This window comes from Danio rerio, chromosome 17, assembly GCF_049306965.1.
Source record: "Danio rerio strain Tuebingen ecotype United States chromosome 17, GRCz12tu, whole genome shotgun sequence".
Lineage (NCBI taxonomy): Eukaryota > Metazoa > Chordata > Actinopteri > Cypriniformes > Danionidae > Danio > Danio rerio.
Window position 1 is genome coordinate 2,321,062 of NC_133192.1, and position 23,260 is coordinate 2,344,321.

Consider the following 23,260-nt stretch of genomic DNA (forward strand, 5'->3'; position numbering starts at 1 on the left):
GTCTATAGACAATCCTGTCTCAGAGGTCTACAGACAATTCCTTTGTCCTCATGCTTGGTTTGTGCTTTGACATGCACTGTCAACCCTGGGCCCTTATATAGACAGGTGTAGCCTTTTCACATTATGTACAGTCAGCTGAATTGACCACAGGTGAACTCCAATGAAGCTGCTGAAACATCTCAAGAATGATCAGTGGACACAGAATGTACCTGAGCTCAATTTACAGCTTCATGCCAGAGCCTGTGAATACTGATGTACATCTGATTTATAAGCTTTTTATTTTTGATGAATTTGCAAAAATTTCTAAAACTCCTCACATTTCCATTATGGGGGATTGTGTGTAAAATGTTGAGGAAATAAAGGAATTGAATGCATTTTGGAATAAGGCTGTAACATAAACAAAATTGGGAAAAGTGAAGCGCTATCAATACCTTACGGATGCACTGTAATTGCAAAATTGCTCACATTTGTGTGTGTGTGTATATATACACGCGTGTGTGCACACATCTGTGTGTGTGTATTTCTCTATCCAGAAGCAGCAGGTTTATTGTTGCTGCAGTGTATGCGTGTGTATGTATATGTGTGCGAGCTAACAGCACACCACCAGTGAACAGGTTTCCTGCATTAGCTCAGGGTGTCTCGGCTCTCACGAAAGCTGTTCTGTAATGATCTCCTGCTGTGAGCGCAGGGGTCCCGCAGCAGCACACGAGGGGCCGCCGGAGCAATCAGAGCACCCGCAGGGCCCCGGAGCCCTAATGACGGCCACTAACAGCGTCTGCGGCTCCGCTTTCAGCCCACAGGGAGGCCCGGCCAGCCGGAGGCTCCGGTTACAGCGATACCTGCGTGATTAGACAGAGCCGAGCGCCGCACGCAACCCGCTCCACATGTGAACAGACCCCCGCTTCACCCCTAGCAGACTGACATTACCCTTCACTGTTAAAAAAAGCATTTTATTTCAGCGGCCTGCCAAGAACATACCACTGCCGTTCATTCAGTCCAAGACAAGCTGATGTGCTGAATAACAAAAGAAGAAAAGCCTGCAGTTGAAGCCAGAATTATTCGATTATTTTATTTTAAATATTTGCTAAATTTTCACAGTATTTCCAATAATATTTTTTCTTCTGGAAAAAGTCTTATTTGTTTTATTTTGGCTAGAATAAAAGCAGTTTTTAATTGTTTTAAACCCATTTTTATGGTCAATATTATTAGCCCCCTTAAATTTTTCTCCAGTTTAGAGTTATAAGGTTTTATCTGACATGTCAAAATTGAGCCATTGACATATTCGTATGAAATGACAGCTTGTTTACATTATATGATGTTTTTTAAGAGTTGTTTACATTTTAAGACTTTTTATTTAAAAAATGGAAATGGTTTATCTACAAAGTCAGACTCTAGCATGGCTCTGAAATGTTCTTTCTGTGGGCCAATCAGCATTTGTAGGCTGCATTTACATTGCACTGTTCAAGTGACTTAATTCAGATTTTTCCCTCCCATGTGGCACAGATGGGATATGGCCCATAAACATGTAAGCAGGAACAAATCACATGGATTCCAATTTACTCAAATCAGATTCAGGCCTTGTTCATATGTGGAAATGTACCCAATATGAATCAGATCTGTGTACTCGTGTCTGCAGTGTAAGCAGATAGATCGGATTTTCACCTGTTAATGTGAGTCGCGCATCATTAAAAACCATAGAGAATGATGTCAAGTCTGACACTTTCATTTCAGAACAGACTTTAGCAGAGTCCCAAACCTTAAATCTCAAACACGAGGACTTAAACAGCTTTTATATTGTCATATAACACAGGTATATAAGCATGTTAACGAGAGCGAGAGAGTGCAATGTCCGCCATGTAACCAGTATAAACTAATATAAAACTAGTGCGTACATCAGTGCATAAATCACAGCATGGACATTACTTTAAGATGCCTAAAGGTTTAAAAAAGCCTATGTATCAAAAGAAGATGGACAAATGAGAAGCTTTCTGTTATAAACTAGAGTAAAACAGCTTGTCAAAAAGCTGCGAACAGATTACATACCGGAATAGGGAAAAGAGCTGTTAGTCAGCGCCCGCTCTCTTTTTCCTGGTCATTGTGCCTTTGCCATTTGCTGTGTAAATGCAGACGATCTGATACGAGTCACTTTTAAAGATGATGTAAGCAGGTGATCAAAAAAATCAGATACAGTCACAAAATCGGAATTGACCATCAAGATCTGCAGTGTAAATGCAGCCTTAATGCACACACGAGGACTAATCAGGATCAGCTTTCTTCTCATTTTGCCGGACTGCTCCATTGACAGCAGGAAAGACCAGAGAGACAATAAAAATAAAAATAAAAAATCACACAAAATCTGAATCGGCTAAATAATGCTGCACCAGTTGAGATGTGTGCAAATGTGATGATTTAGAAGCATTTTTTTGACATTACGATGAAATGTTAAATTTTACACCGTTGGAAAAGAAACAAATATTTTAAAAATTCTATATCAAATGTGAAATATTTTTATTTGTGTATAAAGTCAGAATTATTAAGCCGCCTTTGATTTTTTCTTTGTTATTTAAAGGGTCACGAAACACCAAAACACCAAAACAAAATCATTTTTTGAGCTGTTGACAGTCGTATATGTGTCCCACACTGCTAAGAACACTATTAGGACACCTATATTTCACTAAAAAGTGTAAATTGGTTGTTTTTGCGTTATTTCAAGCAAATTCGTACTTCCTGTTTGAAATTTTTGAAGCTGCGTCACGGTCATGACATAATAGCGTGTATTCCAGCGTGCAGACTGGACGTCTGTGCCAGAGTGTGTCTTATTACGTCTTACAGTGTGCTGCATTAATGCATGAGTAAAGCTTGGTTCAAACCAATCAGCGCGCTCTATTGTGCAACTTCATTAATATTCATTACTGTCACAGTGTAGACGGCAGAGACGCCACGTTGTGTTGGCAAAACAAGCGTGAAGTGTTGCTTTTATAGTTTGCTGCAGTGAAGTTTTGTTTTCATTTTCTCTCTGTGAGAGCTCAGACTCACGTGTGGATTAACAGTGTACGCGACGCTCGACAACAATAACTTACGTGTCTAAGGAGGATTATTGTTTACCTGAGAGCTGTTCTCATCTGCAAACGCTGAAATCCGGATTCGCTTGTAGTCTCCTCTTCATAAAGACGCGGCTCTAGTTGCTGGTGATTGTCCTGTCTCTACAGATTTGGTAAGTGAGCGACCAGTGCTCTTTGTTTATTCAGTTTGTTCGTATCGAACTAAGTTAACTATTGCACCGAGTGTAAACATGTTAGCACCACAACCAAACTTTAACCTCGTGTAGGGTTTTCACCGCATTTAGTGACCGGAATAACACACGCGGCTTTCTGACGCTACCTGCCGTGTGCATCTAAGTTTCTGGGAAATGCAGAGTTTTTTTTCTCTCATTCGCCGTGCGGTATCAAACATTGCATGAAAAATACACGCTTACAGCCGTTCCTCGAATCAAATATCGCGTTTGTCGCCAGGGGCATGAATGAATTCCCTGAATGAAAGAGCCAAACTGCAGTTAAAGTCCACCATTTAATAATTTGGCAAATAATTCGACTACAGATGTCCATGTAGGTTAAACACCATCACTTTCTACTGTGTGTGTGTATTTTGACTCTGAAAGTCACGCGCGCCCAAATAGACACTCCCACACCCTCCCACTTTTCTTCCTCCGACACTCCTCCCTAAACAGAGCTGGACACGCCCACTTTTCTGACTTTTTCCAAAGTAGAGGTGTTAAAACACCCTGCTGAAAAGAGGGGCTTTCATGGCCCTTTAAATATTTCCCAAATGATGTTGAACAGATTCAGGAAATGTTCACAGTATGTCTGATAATATTTTTTTCTTCTGGAGAAAGTCCTATTTGTTTTATTTCAGCTAGAGTAAAAGCAGTTTTAAATTTTTTATTTCTATTTTAAGATAAACATTGTTAGCCCCTTTAAGCTATATATTTTGCAATAGTCTACAGAACAAACCATCATTATACAAAAACTTGCCTAATTACCCTAACCTGCCTAGTTAACCTAATTAATCTAGTAAAGCCTTTAAATGTCACTTTAAGCTGTATATAAGTGTCTTGAAGAATATCTAGTCTAATATTATTTACTGTCATCATAGCAAAGAGAAAATAAATCAGTTATTAGAGATGAGTTATTAAAACTATTATGATTAGAAATGTGTTGACGAAATCTGCTCTCTGTTAAACAGAAATTGGGGAAAAAATAAACAGGGGGGCTAATAATTCTGACTTCAACTGTATATATATATATTTCTCGGCTTTTATTTACATTTGAACAAATAATTGGAGTCAGAATTTGCTCAAGAACCAGTGAACTGAAAAAATCCTAGAGGAACAGATTAAAAATTGCACATTGCACGTTTGCTAGCAAAGTTTGGGTGAATATAGTTGATACATATTTCTCTGTCAGTGTGCGTGAAGGTTTTAAGATTCCTCCACTGCTCACAGCCCTGCATATTGTATGATTTCAGAGAAAGCAAAGCCCAGTTCTGCCTTAATCATGAACTGTTGAAGGCCTCCAGAGACCGCAGTGAAAAATGCCCCTCCAAACACGCCATGTTCATCCAAAGGTGCTCACCGAGGGTTTTTTCTTCCTCCAGCATGGATTATGCAGATGTTCTGGGCAGATGGAGTGACGGGGGGTCTAAGAGGAGACACATGCTGGAGTCTGGAGCTCTGATGCTGGCATATCAAACACTGCAGTCTACAGTCACTGTCTGCGCTCATCAGCATGCTCACTAAAACCTCAGCTTGATTATGGCTTTATTTTTACTGGTTTGACCCATGAATTTAACCACCGTATCTGATCTAAAACGGCTTTGTGTTTTGGGTTTTGTGCATGAACGCTAAGGAGAACGTGTCCTCAAAAATCCAAGCAGTCCTGGCTGCAGTCTGTAGTGCAGTGACGTCATGCATGCAGCACGTCATGTACATGGAAATGCGCATGAGCAATGTGGCATGTGTTTAAACCGCACAAGAGGTCCATTACTTAAGGCCCCGTTTACACTAGTGCATTTTAGGCCGTACTCACACTAGGTACAGTTGCCTCGAACCGGGCCAAAGCACGCTTGTCCCCCCTCCCGTCTCCCCCGACGGCCCACGCTTACACCACAAACGGCCTTCGGCACGCTTACGTCATCGATGCTGCGCTGTTCAGTGAGAAGCGCTCTCTCACTCAGCAGCACAGTGGAGATTTCTCTAGTTATATAGTTTCAGTGGTTTGATATGCCGTCAAATATTTCGCCAAACAGTCCTTAGGGATGCGGGGACTGTATATTTCATGTGTCAGATATTTCGCCGAACAGATCCGCCACTTTTGGCGCTCATAAACAATCATAAAGCCCTCGTGCTGCAGGAATGAGGAGGTCTGCTGAAGGCGCGCAGCTGTCATTAAGTGAGGAGTTTGCGTTTTTAATAAACGACGGCAGTTTGGGTTCACTGAACAGTAAGAATGATTAATAAATCCATATCAAACAGTCACGTCTCGCTTTCAGTTTTGGGCTTTGGCGCGTTTTGCACTCACACACAAGCGTACCGCGCCAAAGCCCAAGTGAACCGGGCTCAGGCACACCTCTTCCAACCGGGCCAGGACCGGCCAAGTGAACCATGCTTGAGCTCGATTCAGCGCACTCACACTTCTCAAACGATCCGAGAAACGGGCCTGGGCACGGTACAGATAGCATAGTGTGAGTAGGCCCTTAGATAAAAAACGATCCACATCCACACTAGCGTTTCTGAACATATCTCCGTCCACACTACGCCACCAAAAATGTATATCACGTGACCATTCGTGCACTCCGGGCATGCGTGTTCTAGTATAAACAGGAAGCATGCGTCTCAGTCGGCATTTGGTTATTGTTAGTCAACAAACGCCGGTTGAACAATGAACGCGATGGCAAAGAAAGCAAGAGAGGTATTTTTGTGGACAGACGACGAGGTCGAGTTACTAAACGTAACAAATGAATAACTGCACAATGACGCCTAAAACAGACAATAGCGCAAACAACGCTCCCATTTCTGTGTCCATGTTGTGATTTACAGTGAAGGATGGTCTGCTGTCTTCCGGTAGCGTTAAAGCCATGTGTTATAGTCATGTGATAGGGGCTTGACGAATAAGGGAAGGATACACAATGACACAAAAGCCCCAATCAGCTAACGAATCTCAGCAGCCCCGCCCCCGTTTCCAGATGTCTCCGTTTTCCCCCATTCACACTGAGACAGAGCAGCAGCGTTTTAGAATGAAAACAGCCTCACCAGCGTTTCCAAAATGCTCCATCTTCGGCACTCGAGAACTCCGGCTTAGTGTGGACGGATGGCGTAACAGTAGCAAAACTTTTGCGTTTTAAAACTAAACCGCATTAGTGTAAACAGGAGCTTAGTCTGTAAACATACTCCCTGATTCACACACTCCAGAGCAGTAGGTGGCGATAATGTACCAAAACACTGGATGCAAACCACCATAATAAATGCGAGATGAAGATGGACCTGTTTCAGTAAGGAGGTTCAACCAACTCAGAGTTTAAACTTGAACTCGGAGTTGATTTACAGAGAGATTAAAACTCTGAGTTTTTGGTTTCAGAACAGCAGATCTGAGTTAGGTTGATCAACTTAGAGTAGATCAACTCAGAGTAAATAAATATAAAAAGCCATTATCAATGGAGCGCAGATATTACGAGTGACTATTGTAGTATCTTAAAAAAGAGATCAGCATTTCTGTCTCCAGCTGAATTTGATCTGCTCATGCAGAGTTACAGCAAATATGAGCATATATTTAAAAAAGCAACACCACTGCATCAGTGAAACAGAGACAGTTAGCATGAAAAAACAGCTCAAGTTCACGCGTAATTTTATATTTAAAGACTGTAAATATTTAAGTATAATAAAATAAGTAAAGTAATGTGTGACGTTTATAAAATTTTTACACACGTTCCCACTTTTATACACATTGATCAGTTCTAATAGATTTAAAGGGCCATGACACCCCCCAATTTCGGTTAAAGTCTACTTCAGAATATTTTCAAAAGATGCATGATTAATGGGCGGAGCTCCGCGAGCATCGGGCAGGAGTGGGCGTGGTCAGCAGGGGAGAACGTGAGCGAACAACTGTTGTTGTCAGTTAGCTCACAAAATGAGACAAACAGTGAGGAGACGCATGAGTTTATAGTTCACAAAGTTAAAATGCAAAGAAATGAACAGTGATTTAATGCCCTGCTACATTTGTTATTCGTAATTTCATATACAGACAACCACAATTTATATCATTATAAAGATAAGTGTGTTCAGGTAAACCCTATAAATGAGGACTTCTCCCTCAATCCCCGTATCCAGCAGACTCAGTGCAGCAGGTCTCCTGACCTGTCTATTTTAACCATTAGGCAAACACAGCAGCACGGCGATGTGTCTGAATGTGAAGGAACTCCTGATGAAAGTCAGCGTCCGCCATTCTCTAATTCTCGTGCTGCTCTCCCGACAAAAATGCTAGCAGCACACACACAGCTTTGCTGTATGATCAGCCCTGACAAGATCGCGGGGGAAAACATTCAACAAACCCCGTGGATGATGGAAACAAACGCATATGAGCCTTCATGAACGGCTAAATACTGTGCCGTGGTTTCCGTGTCTCTCAGCTCGGGCTTGACTCTGGCAGGTCTGGCAGGTCTCATGAATAATTAAGCAGCCGGCTCTTCTCATAGGATAGGAAAACTCCGCTATGAATAATAATGAGAAACCGACGCGTCATCATTGCACTTGCAGTACTGCGCTACGTCGCCGATTTTGATCCCGCCCCAAAAATCATTTTAAACCCGGAAGCTGAAATTAGCTGACAAAAGCTCAAAATTATCCAGTTTTCCCCACAATTAAAACTGACAGCTGCTAACATTGTCTTAACTGATGCTCAACACACACACATCTGTTAATATATTAAAAAAAAAGTTCTCCGGGGTGTCCTGAACCTTTAACAGTGCACTCGTGTGTCTGCCTCTATAATTAATCAAGTGGTAGAGGTTGATATGACATTTAGAATGTAAGCAGAACTAAACAATAGTTTTTAGAAAGAATAATAATCTCATTAATGTAGTTACAGTACATGTCCCTGTCGAAGGTCAGTGAATTTAAGCTAACTATTTATTAAAAAAAGGACAAGCCATTCTCGTATGTGACTTTGTTCTTTGTGTGACTGAATTGTAGGTATTAGATATGTTTCCATCCAAATATATTAATTAAATGTATGTGCAAAACTGGAATATCCAGCAAATACTGGAATATACTAATTTCAATAGTCTACAGAACAAACCATCGTTATACAATGACTTGCCTAATTACCCTAACCTGCCTAGTTCGCCTAATTACCCTAGTGAAGCCTTTAAATGTCACTGTAAGCTGTATAGAAGTGTCTTGAAGAATATCTAGTCTAATATTATTTGCTGTCATCATAGATGAAAAAAATAAACAGGGGGGCTAATAATTCAGGGGGGCTAATAATTAAGGGGTGCTAATAATTCAGAGGGGCTAATAATTCTGACTTCAACTATATATATATATACACACACACACACACACACACACACACACACACACACATACATACATATGATTTAAAAAGTTACAATAAGTATAAATGTGTTGAAAATATAAAAAATGTATATGAAAATAAATGATAAATTTTATCGTTTAATTATAACAAATACTAAATTGAAGTTTAAAATGACCTTAAATACAGAACCAAAATAAAAATAAACCAAAAAAATTTTTGTATAATATTTTAATACTAAATTTGAGTCTTTTTCATACAGCTACATGTTCCTTTATCTGCTTTCCTATTATCACATATCATTTGCTCATTTTTGCAGTTTGCCTATTAGTAACTAATCAAAAGTACTCACCAGCCTTTGGATTATCTGGGTTTTTATCTGGATGGCAGGACAAGGCTCTCTGTCTGTACTCTTTCTTGATCTGTAAAAGAGCAGAAAGATAAACACCATTCAGTTCTCCAGTAGAGTTTAATGTCAAAAACATCCAGTCTTTTCCAGATCCCATCAAAACCATGAGAACAATTCAGTTGCATTTAATATCTCCATCACATTTCACAATCTCTGTGCAGTTGGTTCACACACACACACACACTCACACACACACACACACACACACACACACACACACACACACACACACACACACACACACACACACACACACACACACACACACACACACACACACACACACACACAAGATAATTTTATTCTACAAAACATTTTACATAATTCAAGACAAAGAGACACGAGCTCACGCTTCCAGGAAGGCATAAAAACCATCAGAGATGTTTTATAACAATAGACTGAAGCCACATTCACCACAACCCTGAAATCCCACCAAACATCTGAGCTGAATGTCTGTAAATCACAGCACACACATTACAGTCAAACACATGAGGAAAACACACCAGGGGCCTCATGTACAAAGACTTGCGTGGAAATCTTACTAAAACATTGCGTACGCACAAAGCTGTAAATGTGCGTACGCAGAAAAAAATTCAGATGTATGAAACACTGCGTACGCCGAATCCCACGCATATTCTTTTGCACATCTGAATGAACGTGAAACTGAGCGCAACATGCACGAGCACAAAACCCCTCCCTGCCTCCTCCTACGTATGAATATGCTAATGACTCTACTTTGGCAAAACCCAACGGAAAAGCAAGCAAGAAGAGAAACTTTGAACAGAATGTGAATTGGAGGTGCTGCTTTCAGAGGTAGACCGGAGGAAAGCGGTGTTATTTGCAAATTTGTTCTCCGGAATTAACAACAAAAGAAAAAAATAGAGTGGGAGAGTTTAGCTGATACGGTTAACACAGTGGGGTCTGAACATCGCACCGAGTGAATTAAAAAAGAAATAGTGTGGATTATAGGTGTAAAATGTTGCATTACTCTTATCTGCCTCAGTGGCGCAGCTCGAAAAACGCATGTCAACATGGTTTGACACGTTCGAGCATGAACTCGGTTTGAATCCAGCGTCTGATGAACTCTTTCTTCTTTTTCCCCCGCTACATATCAGATTTTGCCCACTATTTATCACGAGAAAGACAAGTAGGAATCATTAATAAGTTTGTGCATCATATTTTATTTGCACATTTATTGAATGGAAATGTTTCTGATTCACGCATGCAAATTCATCTTCAGATAGTGTCTTTATAGCAATGTGCGTGCAGTAGATAGCTCAGATTACATTGGGAAAACAGGCGACCGCTGCAAATTGTGCTTTAATGTTTAGCTGGTCAACTGTATGGTATGGAAATCTTATATACCTGCTAGATGAACCCGTCTCATACAGCTGCCATTGCACGGCTCAGACACTTTGTAGAAAGCAATTTAACACAACTGCCTCTAGGAGTCGCCAATGGAAATAAAACAGACACGCACAGAAAATGTGCGTACGCCAGACAGAAAGCTGCCGTGAAGCTGCGCACATTCCCACGTTCAGTTCATCGTTAGTAAATCCAAACGTGAGCGATTCTGAGCGTGAAACCTGGCGTACGCAAAGTTTTTGTGCGTACGCAGCGTTGATACATGAGGCCCCAGTGCTGTAAGGGTGTCACGATCCTCCAAATTCTGGATTCGATTACATTTTCGATTCTTAAGTCACGATTCGATTCGATTTTCGATTATGAATAATTAATTAATAACGAATTAATTATTTGTAGCCTACCGTTTAAACTACCTAACCTGCATGGTCTTTGTTTTACCCATAAACAAATCATACAGTAAATGAATAAAGGTAAGTTACACACATAAATACCAAAATCTATCTATTGAATTAATCAATATATTAAAGAAACGTTGGCTAGAATTCTGCATTTTAGGCTTAAATTATAGAGAGACATATGTTATATATAGCAGATGAACCGAGACGGCATCAGATCGCGAAGCAGATCAATGTTGATCATTTCCGCACTGACAGCTCGAAAGAAAGAACAAAACAACTGGCCTAACACAACAGTCATACAAAGACCCACAACATATTATAAGATTAAAATATGAAAAAATGATCAGACAGTAACTTCGGTCAATTTTCCTAACGGATAAACCGAGATCAGGCTGGATAAACGGCTCTCGGTAATATTTCAGCATGCTTTCACTTTCGCATTTACCTGTAAGAATGACATCTCGCCCTGCTCATCATTCTCTCTTTATATAGCCGTATATAAGGCTATTACACGATCATAATACACTGTGATATAGCCTGGGTTGTTAGTTCGTTGCATTGTTTTGTTTTCTCACTACAATCGATCCGCTTAAAGGGTCACGAAACACCAAAATAAATTTGTTGAGCTGTTGACAGTGGTATATGTGTCCCACACTGCTAAAAACACTATTAAGACACATACATTTCACTAAAAAGTGTTACTTTTACTGTCACAATTACTGTCACAGTGTTTAGACGACAGAGACGCCACGTTGTGTTGGCAAAACAAGTGTGAAGTGTTGCTTTTATAGTTTGCTGCAGTGAAGTTTTGTTTTCATTTTCTCTCTGTGAGAGCGCAGCTGGAGTCACGTGTGGAATAACAGTGTACGCGACGCTCGACAACAATAACTTACGTGTCTAAGGAGGATTATTGTTTACCTGAGAGCTGTTCTCATCTGCAAACGCTGAGATCCGGATTCGCTTGTAGTCTCCTCTTAATAAAGACGCGGCTCTAGTTGCTGGTGATTGTCCTGTCTCTACAGATTTGGTAAGTGAGCGACCAGTGCTCTTTGTTTATTCAGTTTGTTCGTATCGAACTAAGTTAACTATTGCACCGAGTACAAACATGTTAGCACCACAACCAAACTTTAACCTCGTGTAGGATTTTACCGCATTTAGTGACCGGAATAACACACGCGGCTTTCTGACGCTACCTGCCGTGTGCATCTAAGTTTCCGGGAAATGCTGAGTTTTTTTTCTCTCATTCGCCGTGCGGTATCAAACATTGCATGAAAAATACACGCTTAGAGCAGCTCCTCGAATCAAATATCTCGTTTGTCGCGAGGGGCATGAATGAATTCCCTGAATGAAAGAGCCAAACTGCAGTTAAAGTCCACCATTTAATAATTTGGCAAATAATTCGACTACAGATGTCCATGTAGGTTAAACACCATCACTTTCTCCTGTGTGTGAGTATTTTGACTGAAACTCGCGCGCGTCCAAATAGACACTCCCACACCCTCCCACTTTAGTTCCGCTGACACTCCCCCCTAAACAGAGCTGGACACGCCCACTTTTCTGACTTTTTCCAAAGTAGAGGTGTGAAAACACCCTGCTGAAACGAGGGGGCTTTATGGCCCTTTAATAGAGCAGAGACCGTCTCATTTAAGCGATCTCGGACTGATTGATTTGGCGCGGATGCGAGCGCAACTGCTGGATATATGCCAAACAAACCGCGCCAACGGGGGAAACGAGACAGATTCCGAAACAAACGTCTATGTGTGAAAGCACCCTAAGATTGTATTTGCACACAATTGACAGACAGTCGCAGCACGCAGCTCTGGCTCGATCTGGCACGCAACAAGGCAGCACTGTACACTGACCCGAGCGTCTCGCACGCTGGCTCCGGGCTATCAGGCAGTCCTTATTGTCGAGCCCTGAAAGTTTAAGTTCTGTCGACGGGTCTCCTGCGTCTGCGCAGTTTAACAAGCACTTCAACAAGCCTGTTTTTCCCGCTTGGCAAGCCAAGCTGACGTGACATTGGGGGCGTGGCAGCATCGACGATTCTATTTTTTGATTCGATAATCGAAATTGAGCATAAATTTCGATCGATTTCGATTTAAAATCAAAACCGTGACACCCCTACAGTGCTGCTAAATACACACACAAACACACACACTTCATATCACTGATCAATAACCAATCGGTGATCGAGTACACACTACTATGAACTGATTGTTAGAATCCTTAATAATACATCACAGTATATGAATATATTATTGTGATATTAATAGGGGTGTAATGGATAATGGTTGATCCGGGATTCGTACGGATCACAACCCATAGTTTGAAACACATGTGACCCACAGATTAGGCTAATACTTTTTTTTACTTGTAGGTTAATCCTAAATTTGTAGCGATCAGAGAGAGATCGCCCCTAGCATCATTCAAACAACATGTATGAAAGCATTTCATATCATTTCATATCATAATTGTGCTAGTGTGTGGTGTGCGGTCTGGTGCAAAATGGCTGCCGTCGAGTCATCCAGGTGGATACTGCACACTGGTGGTGGATGAGGAGATCCCCCAATGTGTAAAGCGCTTTGAGTGGCCAGAAATGCGCTATATAAATGTGAGGAATTATCATTATTTTTTAGGCTTTACTGTAAAATATAAAGATAATGATGAAGATGGAAGAAGTTGTGGTAGGTTATTCTGGGTGTGGTGCGTTTCTTAGGGTATTAAAGGTGTCATCTATCACTTGTTAAGCCTGCATTAATGCATTCAGTGTAAGCTGCACGATTAATCATTAAAGGTTAGGATCTCAACACACAAACAACATAAATTATAAATGATGGAGATTTGCATATGTTTATTCATTCTTTCAAATCGCTGCATTCAAAATCTGTGCTGAAATCAAGAAAGAGATTCAGTCTTTAGTCTTTTGAGTTACTTATGAAGTAACAAACAATTAATTAACACAAAAGAACAGTTTATTGTTTAGATAAAACCACTGATGTTTATGGTAAAGGTTAAAACCATCGACGTCATTTGCATTTAACGTTACGCTAAAAAAAATAACAGTTGTAGGCAGCAATTACATAATTTACCCAATAGGTGGCGGCAACCACCCATCAAAAACAAGCCACTGAATAATTCTTCAACAATGATCATTTAGCAATGAAACAAGTTTTATGAGTGAATAACTGAATCATTTATTGAAATTGAGCTAAAAAATAAATATGGGTTGTACCAATTATAATGTTAGATTTCTACATTTAGCGTTATCAGCAACAGTAGTAGTAACAGTGAATTTTTCACACTGCTAAATATTTTACAGTTTATTTTTATTCAGCTGATTATTTCTTTATTTTATTCATAATAATATTACAGGTTCTAAGTTCTGTTTGTTGAAACCAAAAGTGTCTTGCAGTGCTGTTTTTGAAATAAATGAAAAGCAAATTACTAGAGGTGTGAACCTACACTAGTATCACGGTTCGGTTCGGTTACGATTATCATGCCATCGATTCGGTTTAATTCGATATTTCGGTGCATCACGGTGCATTGACGATGCTTTCCATACACAGATTTATATTTTCTTCACAGCAGCAGTTCTTGTATTAAAATGTATGAATATATTTATATTTTTATACTATCTGTAATACAATTTTGTCTTTTAATACAAACAGTCAGATATAAAACTGTAACTGAGCATTTAGCAAATAATATAAACAAATATAAATATACAGCTCAATTTCAGATCCTTGTCTAGTTCTCTTACACCTCTTTGATTGGTCACACCCTCAAAAAAAACGGTTGCAAATGGCTCTTGCGCGCTGCGTTCTTAACAGATGAGTGACGCTGATAAGCGGCAGGGGCGATCTCACAGCTGATGTATGATAGACACGGTGGAGAAAACTCTGCAGACACGTGCTCGTTTCTGGATGCAAAAGTAACTCTGTAAAACAGCCGAGAAGAGAAGAAAAGCCATGCCAGCAGGTCAAATGGGCCACTGTGTGTGTGAGAGAGAGAGAGAGAGACAGAGAGACAGAGCGAGCGAGAGAGGGAGAGAGAGAGAGAGAGAGAGAGAGAGAGAGAGAGACAGAGAGACAGAGAGACAGAGCGAGAGAGAGAGAGAGAGAGAGAGAGACAGAGCGAGAGAGAGAGAGAGACAGAGAGAGACAGAGAGACAGAGCGAGAGAGAGAGAGAGAGAGAGAGAGAGAGAGAGACAGAGCGAGAGAGAGAAATGGAGTAGGTTACTTTCATTCTCTCGATCTCAGTGAAATAGGGGCTTTTGTTGTATATGTCAGTGAAAGACTGATCCAGCAAACACACACAGTGAAATTGTGCACAGTTTATGAGTTTTAAGTAGTTAAAGCGTTGTAAATACTCGCGATCGTCTCCCTCGCGACAGAGCGCATATGAGGTAAATGACGTCAGTATTAACCGGTTATGATTATTACTGAACCGATACCGAATTGTCCGCGTCTGCATCGCAGTGCACCGAAAAAAACGATTATTTTTGACACCCCTACAAACTACATTTGTCTTTACCTCCCCCCTTTTTTTTTATAAATTAATAAATTAATAAAGATTAATAAAGGGACTAAGCTGAAAATAAATGAATGAATGAATAATAATATAACTTTTAATAAAAAATTATAAATCATTTATATTGTATTTTGTATTATAAATTAATTAAACTATTTAAACATATAAATATAATTGAGTAAATTATCACAATAATGCATTAATATCATATTAATTATATAATAATAATAATATATTATAATTATTAAAAATAATATTTTATTTTTTATGACATAAAATATTATTAATAAATATTACATATTATAAATAACATATTATTAATATGTTATTTATTAACAATATATTAGTATTAATATATTATATTGTTATAATTTATAATTTTACATCATTTTTATTAAGTGTGATTTATTATAATAATTAAATACAAATATTTAAAGTAACAAACAAAATAGTCAATTGATTGCAACATAGTTTGTAATTCTTTAACTAAGTTCACAAAAAGCCCAACAAAGTCCCCAGGATATCTGATATTTGGTATATATGCAAATCACCAATTAAATTTAAAAGTAAATGTTTGGATTTTATATTTACAAAAGTGTGTAAAACAATTATATAATATGTATGTATGCAAGTATTATTTCAAAATTTAGCAAAAATGTTTGTTCACATATTTATTTTACACTATTAGAATGATAAAATATGATAAAAAAATTAAATGTTCAAATATTCATTCATTCATTCGTTTTCTATTCTGCTTATTCCCTTTATTAATCTGGGGTTGCCACAGCGGAATGAACCGCCAACTTATCCAGCATATGTTTTACACAGCGGATGCCTAGCTGCAACCCATCACTGGGAAGCCACCATACACACTCATTCACACACATACACTATGGACAATTTAGCTTACCCAGTTCACCTATACCACATGGGCTTGGGACTTTGCATCCGGAGGAAACCCACTCGAACACAGGGAGAACATGCAAACTCCACATAATGCCAACTGACCACCCAAGGCTCGAACCAGCGACCTTCTTGCTGTGAGGCAACAGTACACCCTACTGCGCCACCGCGTCGGTATTCAAATATAATTCTATATTATGCATATGCTAAATTTCCGTATGGGCCACTTTATTTTATTTTATTATTTATTTTTTGGCACATCAGCAACTCATGCCTATTTCATGACAAGACCAATATACATAAAAACATCACACTAGAAGAACAACTACATATTACATTAAAAGACGATACACAAACAAATATATAAATAAATATACGTGTAAAGTTCACAAAAATGTCTATTCAAAGTTTTTAATTCAATATTTGATTAATAACCTGTTGATAATTTTCTAAAAACATCCCTCAAATTGTTCTCATGATAAAAATGGACTATTATATTATTTCTTAAATAAATTATCGGCATCCAAACTTCAGAACTGCTACATGTATGCATTAGAATGATACACACATTAGAGAAAGCTCAAAAATCTACATTACACAGGCTTTATTTCTACCAAGTTACTACAATAGAAACCCTAAAATGACCACATTGGTAGTGTTAAAGCAGACTCCAGCCAACTAATCTCAAACATGACAGGCATTTCAGAACAAAACCATCCAGAACTGCGCCTGTGTGTGCCATAAACTCCCATGAGGCGTTGGGAATGTGAACCACACGTCTCATTGGTCCCGCTGGCCGAGTTCACGACAGTGTGTTTCTGATTATACGCTGCTGACAGCTGACAGAGACTCAAACATGCTCCAATCCACAAAACACAGGCCTGATCCGCTCCATCCAGCAGCACATTCTCGGAGACCTCTATTTATTTTGGCGCCCTTATTAGCTGCTATCCAAACCCATTTATCAATGCTATCTTTTGCAATCTAGACACATTGTGAAGCAACAAAAGCAAAGGAGTGAACTACTAAACTGTCACGTTTTGATGCAACCTCTACAAGTAGTGACAGGCTCATAAAAACACTTTACTAATTTATTTATTAAGTCTAATAAATCTGACTGAATGATTATTAAAGTTCAGCTACAGTACAATGCAACTATGTCACTATTTAGAAAGATCTTGTTCATATGTTGGTAACAGATATGATCAACAGGCTAAAATATGTACTGTTCCTGAGTGGTGGATAGGGCTGAGGGCTGAGGTGCATTTCCTAAAATGATATAAACATAGTTCCCGCAATTCAGAGTTTCCCAAATCTATCAGAAATATATCCAAAAAAAATCTGTAAACAAATTAGGCTGGTTTGGGGGAGTTTTAAACAGTAGACGTGGGAGAAATTGCTCTAGATTAGTGTTTAAGAGCAGATTGCATTCTAGGCTATTTTATAACAGCAGATGGCGCAAAAAGCAGATGGCGCAAACAGCAGATGGCGCTCTAGGTTAGTTTATAACAGCAGACGGCGCTCTAGGCTAGTTTATAACAGCAGACGGCGCTCTTGGCTAGTTTATAACAGCAGATGGTGCTCTAGACTAGTTTATAACAGCAGATGGTGCTCTAGGCTGGTTTATAACAGCAGATGGTGCTCTAGGCTAGTTTATAACAGCAGATGGTGCTCTAGGCTAGTTTATAACAGCAGATGGTGCTCTAGGCTAGTTTATAACAGCAGATGGTGCTCTAGACTAGTTTATAACAGCAGATGGTGCTCTAGGCCAGTTTATAACAGCAGATGGTGCTCTAGGCTAGTTTATAACAGCAGATGGTGCTCTAGGCTAGTTTATAACAGCAGACAGCGCTCTAGGTTAGTTTATAACAGCAGACGGCGCTCTTGGCTAGTTTATAACAGCAGATGTTGCTCTAGGCTAGTTTATAACAGCAGACGGCGCTCTTGGCTAGTTTATAACAGCAGATGGCGCTCTAGGCTAGTTTATGACAGCAGATGGCGCTCTAGGCTAGTTTATAACAGCAGACGGCGCTCTAGGCTAGTTTATAACAGCAGACGGCGCTCTAGGCTAGTTTATAATAGCAGACGGCACTCTAGGCTAGTTTATATCAGCAGATGGGGCTTTAGGCTAGTTTATAACAGCAGACGGCGCTCTAGGCTAGGCTATAGCACTTATTCATTGTTGCTCTTAGTTGTGTAAATTGCTTCCTTGTCCTCATTTGTAAGTCGCTTTGGATAAAAGCGTCTGCTAAATGACTAAATGTAAATGTAAATGTTTATAACAGCAGACGGCGCTCTAGGTTAGTTTATAACAGCAGATGGCGCTCTAGGCTAGTTTATAACAGCAGACGGCGCTCTAGGCTAGTTTATAACAGCAGATGGCGCTCTAGGCTAGTTTATAACAGCAGACGGCGCTCTAGGCTAGTTTATAACAGCAGATGGCGCTCTAGGCTAGTTTATAACAGCAGACGGCGCTCTAGGTTAGTTTATAACAGCAGATGGTGCTCTAGGCTAGTTTATAACAGCAGACGGCGCTCTAGGCTAGTTTATAACAGCAGATGGCGCTCTAGGCTAGTTTATAACAGCAGACGGCGCTCTAGGCTAGTGTTTATAACAGCAGATAGCGCTCTAAACCGATTTATCAATGCTATCTTTTGCAATCTAGACAAATTATGAAGCAACAAAAGTACTGGAGTGAACTAATAAACTTTCGGATTTTGAGGCAACCTCTACAAGCAGCGACAGGCTCATAAAAACACTGTCTAAGAAATCTGACTGAATGATTTTAAAAGTTCAGTGTAGTACAATGTGACCATGTCACTATTTAGAAAGATCTTGTTCATATGTGGATAACAGATTTGATCAACAGGCTAAATGTTTCTTTCCACATTCTAGTGTTTATAACAACAGACAGTGCTCTAGGCTAGTTTATTACAGCAGATGGTGCTCTAGGCTATTGTTTATATTAGCAGACGGTGCTCTAGACTAGTTTATAACAGCAGACGGTGCTCTAGACTAGTTTATAACAGCAGACGGTGCTCTAGGCTATTGTTTATATTAGCAGACGGTGCTCTAGGATAGTGTTTTTAACAGTAGATGGCACTCTAGACTAGTTTATAACAGCAGATGGTGCTTTAGGCTAGTGCTTATAACAGCAGACGGTGCTCTAGACTAGTTTATAACAGCAGACGGTGCTCTAGACTAGTTTATAACAGCAGACGGTGCTCTAGGCTATTGTTTATATTAGCAGACGGTGCTCTAGGCTAGTGTTTTTAACAGCAGATGGTGCTCTAGACTAGTTTATAACAGCTTATGGTGCTTTAGGCTAGTGTTTATAACAGCAGACGGTGCTCTAGACTAGTTTATAACAGCAGACGGTGCTCTAGACTAGTTTATAACAGCAGACGGTGCTCTAGGCTATTGTTTATATTAGCCGACAGTGCTCTAGGCTAGTGTTTTTAACAGCAGATGGCGCTCTAGACTAGTTTATAACAGCAGATGGTGCTTTAGGCTGGTGTTTATAACAGCAGACGGTGCTCTAGACTAGTGTTTATAACAGCAGATAGCGCTCTAAACCCATTTATCAATGCTATCATTTGCAATCTAGACACATTATGAAGCAGCAAAAGCACTGGAGTGAACTAATAAACTCGTGTTTTGATGGAAACCTCTACACTCTAATAAATCTGATTGAATGATTGAGTTCAGTTACTTTCAAAATCATCTAAATTAACAGAAAAATATTAGGTTAATTAAGTTATCTTGCAAAACATCACAATATAAATTGCAGAGAGTCAAATTCCGGCTTTTAGAAGGGGAATTTTACAAGAATGATGTCTTTAGAAATTATTTATCAAGAACCTTTAGAATCACAATCTAAAACCAAAACAGTGTAATATTTATAAGTTAGTTAGTTAGTTAGTTAGTTAGTTAGTTAGTTAGTTAGTTAGCTTTATTTATTCTCATAGGAAGATTTCATTTGCAGCAAACACTCACAGAGACATTTCACAATTTACATTAGGAATTTACATAAATAGATCATTTTTAAAAGCAAGACACCACTAACCTAAACAAATGTTTAGTCTATTGACCATTAACTACCACTAGGAGAGGATGAATTTAAAAAATCTAATAGCTTGAGGGATAAATGATCATTTCAAACTATTTATTACACATCTGGGAGCACAATATCGTCACCCTGATAATAATAATTTGAAGGTAATAACAATAATTATTATAATACCCTTTGTTTATTAGCGCCTTTCACAGCACTCAAGGACAACTAGGCCCGTCACTATATCTATTTTTGTTGTATGATATATTGCACCAAAATATATTGCAATCAAGGATATTATTGTCATTTTAAGACCATTATATCCCACTCATTATATAATTCCAGAATGACAATATAATATCATCACAATGCACACTCTTGCACAGAACACATCATATTTTATTTTTAGGAATATTTCATTTTAATTATAGTCATTTCAATTATTAGGCAGTGAATGCCCAGTAAAAGGTACAAATTCGTACCTAAAAGGTCCATATTAATACCTCAAGGGTACATATTAGTACCCAAGTGTTCCTCTCAAAACTTTTAGGTACTAATATATATTTTTGAGGTACCAATATGAGCCCTTTAAGTATAAAAAGGTACCACCTAGGCATGGTACGATAACCGTTTTCAAGGTATATTATGGTTTGGAAAAGTCAAGGTTTTAAAACTATCAACATTTTCTGCAATACCTTTCCTAAGGTATGTGTACGATTTTTTTAATCTACTTTTTCTACGTTTTAGGACAACAGTATCTCCTGCAGAAACAATATCCAAAGAAGACATTATAAATGGTGACCTTTTTTCATTTATTGGAAATAAATGAATACAGCAAAAGTCAATAATTAATTTGAATTATGTAGCCTGACATGTTGACTGCTCCAAAATATTTTAAATGTTTCTTAAAATAAAATGCATTGTGTTTAAAAGGGAAAAAATGTTTTAGTTTTTTTCCCCAGGCGTATATATGTTAGAGCAGTGATCACAATACCGCAAAACCGTGATACTTATATCCAAGGTTATCATCGTCAGAATCTTACACCGGCCCAAGCCTAACACCACCCCAGTGACAGCTCGCGTACCTTTATTCCTAAGAACGTAGTATTGGTTTTATGTATGGGTGATATCAAAAAATACTGAGGTCATGTCCATGTGTTGTGTGAGAAGTCTATATATTGATTACAGTGCAAGGTAAAGAGTAACAGAGGCTGCAATATCTGCTACTGTACCAGATCTATTTTCACTCACCAGGCACCCACATGAAAATATACTACAGTCATTTATAGTAAAAACAACAGTGTTTTTAACAACACTGACCTCCAATAGAGATGGAGATGTTGCACAATCAGCTAAAATGTAGCTAGTATTAGTTTTCATGTATGGGCGATATATATTGCATCACCAAAAAGGATTGAGCTCATGTCCATGCGTTGTGCGATAAGTCCATTTATTGATTACTGTGACAGGCCTTACAGTATATAGCGAGCACGTCATAAAAAGACAAGCAGTAAAAAGCAATAAACAGCACACATGTGTATGATAAAGTATGCCTCTCATCATTGACAATTATGTGCGTCTTATTTACCACTCTTTCTTTGTATGAGTTGTTTAGTAGTTTAAATAAAGTTCAATGTTGTTTATTTCCACTACAGCAGGCTTATGATATACATTACAGCATGATATTTGATTATAGCACGCTTATAATGACAGGCAAGTGTGCATTTGTAATGTGTATTTGTTTGTTTATCGTGTTTACGGAGTGTTTTGTCTTTGGACTAAAGCAAAGGTCAGTCATTGTTTAATCTGCAGCGCCACCTGCAGGTCAACACAACTCACAACAGTCTCAATCAGCTCCTAAAAACATCCAAAACAGCCTCATTTTGAACAGTAAACAACCTATTTTACTCAAAATCAGACATTAAATACTAAAAACAGGACATAATCGCCTCTTTATGAACAAAACACCCTCCATAAACACGATGAACAAACAAATACACATTTATACATTACAAATACACACTTGCCTGTCATTATAAGCTTGCTATAATCAAATATCATGCTATAATGAATATTATAAGCCTGCTGTAGTGGAAATAAATAACATTAAATAAGATTAAACGTGATTTAAACTACTAAACAATCCGAATTCGTCAGTAACGTTATTATTTTAACTGGTTTTTGTTGTGTAAACACTTCTTGTATTTCTGACCGCAAATATTCTCTCTATAACGTTTACCTGTGACACAGACGATAGATTAATAATGTCGTATACTGTTTTTGTAAACATTTCCGTATATTATTATGATGACTGTGTGCTTTGTTGACAGAAACACTGGTGTGTTTGTGTGAATTCAGCTCTTCTTAACGCACCTGCTTCTCTGTTGATGTCGACTCCACGCCCAGTAAAGCGTAGAGATCCATCTCTAAGAGCTCTTTTGTTGTCGCCATGATTCAATATCACGAAATAAAAGAATAAATGTGTGTAAAATCTATCCTTGAGTTCCTCAGCTGCAGTTTGAAGACTTCTTCTGCGCGATTTACAGTGTTTGGACATGTGACTGGAGGAGAAGCACAGCGCCCCTGTAGGCAAGGAGAAACAAAGAAAGATTTAATAAAGAATGCTAAAATAAAATAAAATAAAATAAAATAAAATAAAATAAAAAATAGTTTTAAATTAAATTATTTGAATTTAAAAAGTAAAAGTAAAAAGTATGAAGTATGAAGTAAAATTTAATTTAATTTAATTTAATTTAATTTAATTTAACTTAATTTAATTTAATTAGATTTAATTTTAAAAAGAGCTAAGCACCCTCACAGTCGAAAAAGAATGAAAAATGAAATAATCAAACAAAAGTAAAATAAAAAATAAAATAGTAAAATAAAATAAAATAATAAAATAAAATAAAATAAAATAAAATAATTTGAAGCTAAGCACCCTTACAATTTGGGAGGAATTAACAATAAAATAAAATAATATAAAAGATAGTTTCAAATTAAATTAATTAAATTTAA

At 38.4% G+C, this 23,260-nt stretch overlaps 1 protein-coding gene across 2 annotated transcripts in view; it reads right to left on the reverse strand.

Annotated features, from left to right (window-relative positions):
- The window catches only part of dnajc17 (DnaJ (Hsp40) homolog, subfamily C, member 17), a 115,009-nt gene extending 92,181 nt beyond the window's left edge, over positions 1-22,828 (reverse strand). The window contains exons 1-2 of one of the 2 annotated variants that reach the window (XM_073927038.1): positions 22,619-22,789; positions 8,938-9,007 (exon numbers count right to left, since the gene is read on the reverse strand). In XM_073927038.1, coding sequence (XP_073783139.1) covers positions 8,938-9,007; positions 22,619-22,696 — 148 coding nt within the window. In that variant the 5' untranslated portion in view covers positions 22,697-22,789. 2 annotated transcript variants of the gene reach the window in all.
- Positions 22,829-23,260: the final 432 nt, after the last annotated feature.